This window comes from Plasmodium inui (genome assembly GCF_000524495.1).
Source record: "Plasmodium inui San Antonio 1 unplaced genomic scaffold supercont1.59, whole genome shotgun sequence".
Taxonomy (NCBI): Eukaryota; Apicomplexa; class Aconoidasida; order Haemosporida; family Plasmodiidae; genus Plasmodium; species Plasmodium inui.
Genome location: NW_008481893.1, coordinates 4,783 through 5,973, shown reverse-complemented (window position 1 = coordinate 5,973; position 1,191 = coordinate 4,783). Strand labels below are relative to the sequence as shown.

At 29.0% G+C, this 1,191-nt stretch overlaps 1 protein-coding gene across 1 annotated transcript in view; it reads right to left on the bottom strand.

The window, feature by feature from the left end:
- C922_05350 (hypothetical protein) overlaps window positions 1-848 on the bottom strand; it is a gene marked incomplete at both ends in the record, with an annotated part of 1,266 nt that extends 418 nt beyond the window's left edge. Inside the window, 2 exons of the mRNA XM_008820921.1 lie at window positions 14-408; window positions 654-848. Of these exons, the coding sequence (XP_008819143.1) occupies window positions 14-408; window positions 654-848 (590 nt within the window). The remainder of the gene's footprint in view (window positions 1-13; window positions 409-653) is intronic.
- Between the last annotated feature and the right edge of the window lie 343 nt (window positions 849-1,191).

The following is a 1,191-nucleotide window of genomic DNA, read 5'->3' as shown; positions in this document are numbered from 1 at the left end:
AAATATTTTATACTTACAAAAGAACGATTTTATCCGCTCAATTTTTGATTCCTTTACAGAAGCCAAATCATTTCCCTCATTATAAGAATCTGATTTTAAGGCATGGATTAATTCTAAATCAATCGTTCTATTTATTTTGTTCATAATTTTTTCCACTTGAGGTGTGTACTTCCCAAATATTTTCCATTTAATGCTATTCTTGTTGAAACCTTCACACATTAATGACTCATAATGTTCTTCAATGCTCTCTTCGTCCAACTCTAACAAATGGGCAATGTTTTTTCTCGAGTATCCATGATTTTCCTTAGTTGCTATTTCTTCTTTACTTAGCAATCTACTGGGCTTCCAAATTAGCCACTCACAGATGTGATTTTCCTTTGGACTCCATATTTCAACAGTGGCCACTGACTAAAGATGTTAGAACACGAAATCAAAATATGTACAATGGTATGAATTAAATGGTGGAGAGAATAAATTTCACCAGAAGAAAGAAATTCGGGGGGTAAAATGAAACAACGAAAAACGCACGGAAAACAAAAAGCTAACAAAACAGGTGTAAAACATAAGCGTAGAGCAAAAATTGAGTGAACGAAAAAAAAAAAGGAAAAAAAAAACCAAACACACTAGTAAGGAATATCATTTTTTTTTCTTACACTGTTGTAGTGGAATATCCATAATAAGACAGTAACGATAGAAATTTCACTAAAAAATAGGAATCCCTTTAATTTGGGCGAGAGGTGACATTTTGTAAAAATTGCTAAGGCTTTAATAAAAAATCTTCTAACTATGTTCTTACAATGTATATTGAATTCAACAGATCTGCTACAATTTGTATCAAACTTCTTCATAATTATTTTTTATTTGATCAAATTAGCAATATTTACAGTTCATTATTAATTAACATAAATATTATTGCTGTGTACGGAAAAGGAAATATCTTTAAAAAAATATTTTGCTAAATATGTTTACTAAATAACCATATTATACTAATACAATCATCATAATGGACATTGTTCAGGCATATTAATTTAATATACGTCAAAAACATGAATGTGATTAATTGCATCAGATATTTCATTGTGTCTCCTTAATAAACAGATTAACAAAAATGTACGCTAAGTTTAAATAGAAATGTACGTATACATATACAATACATACGTACATATACGCGAATGAATATATCGTTACATA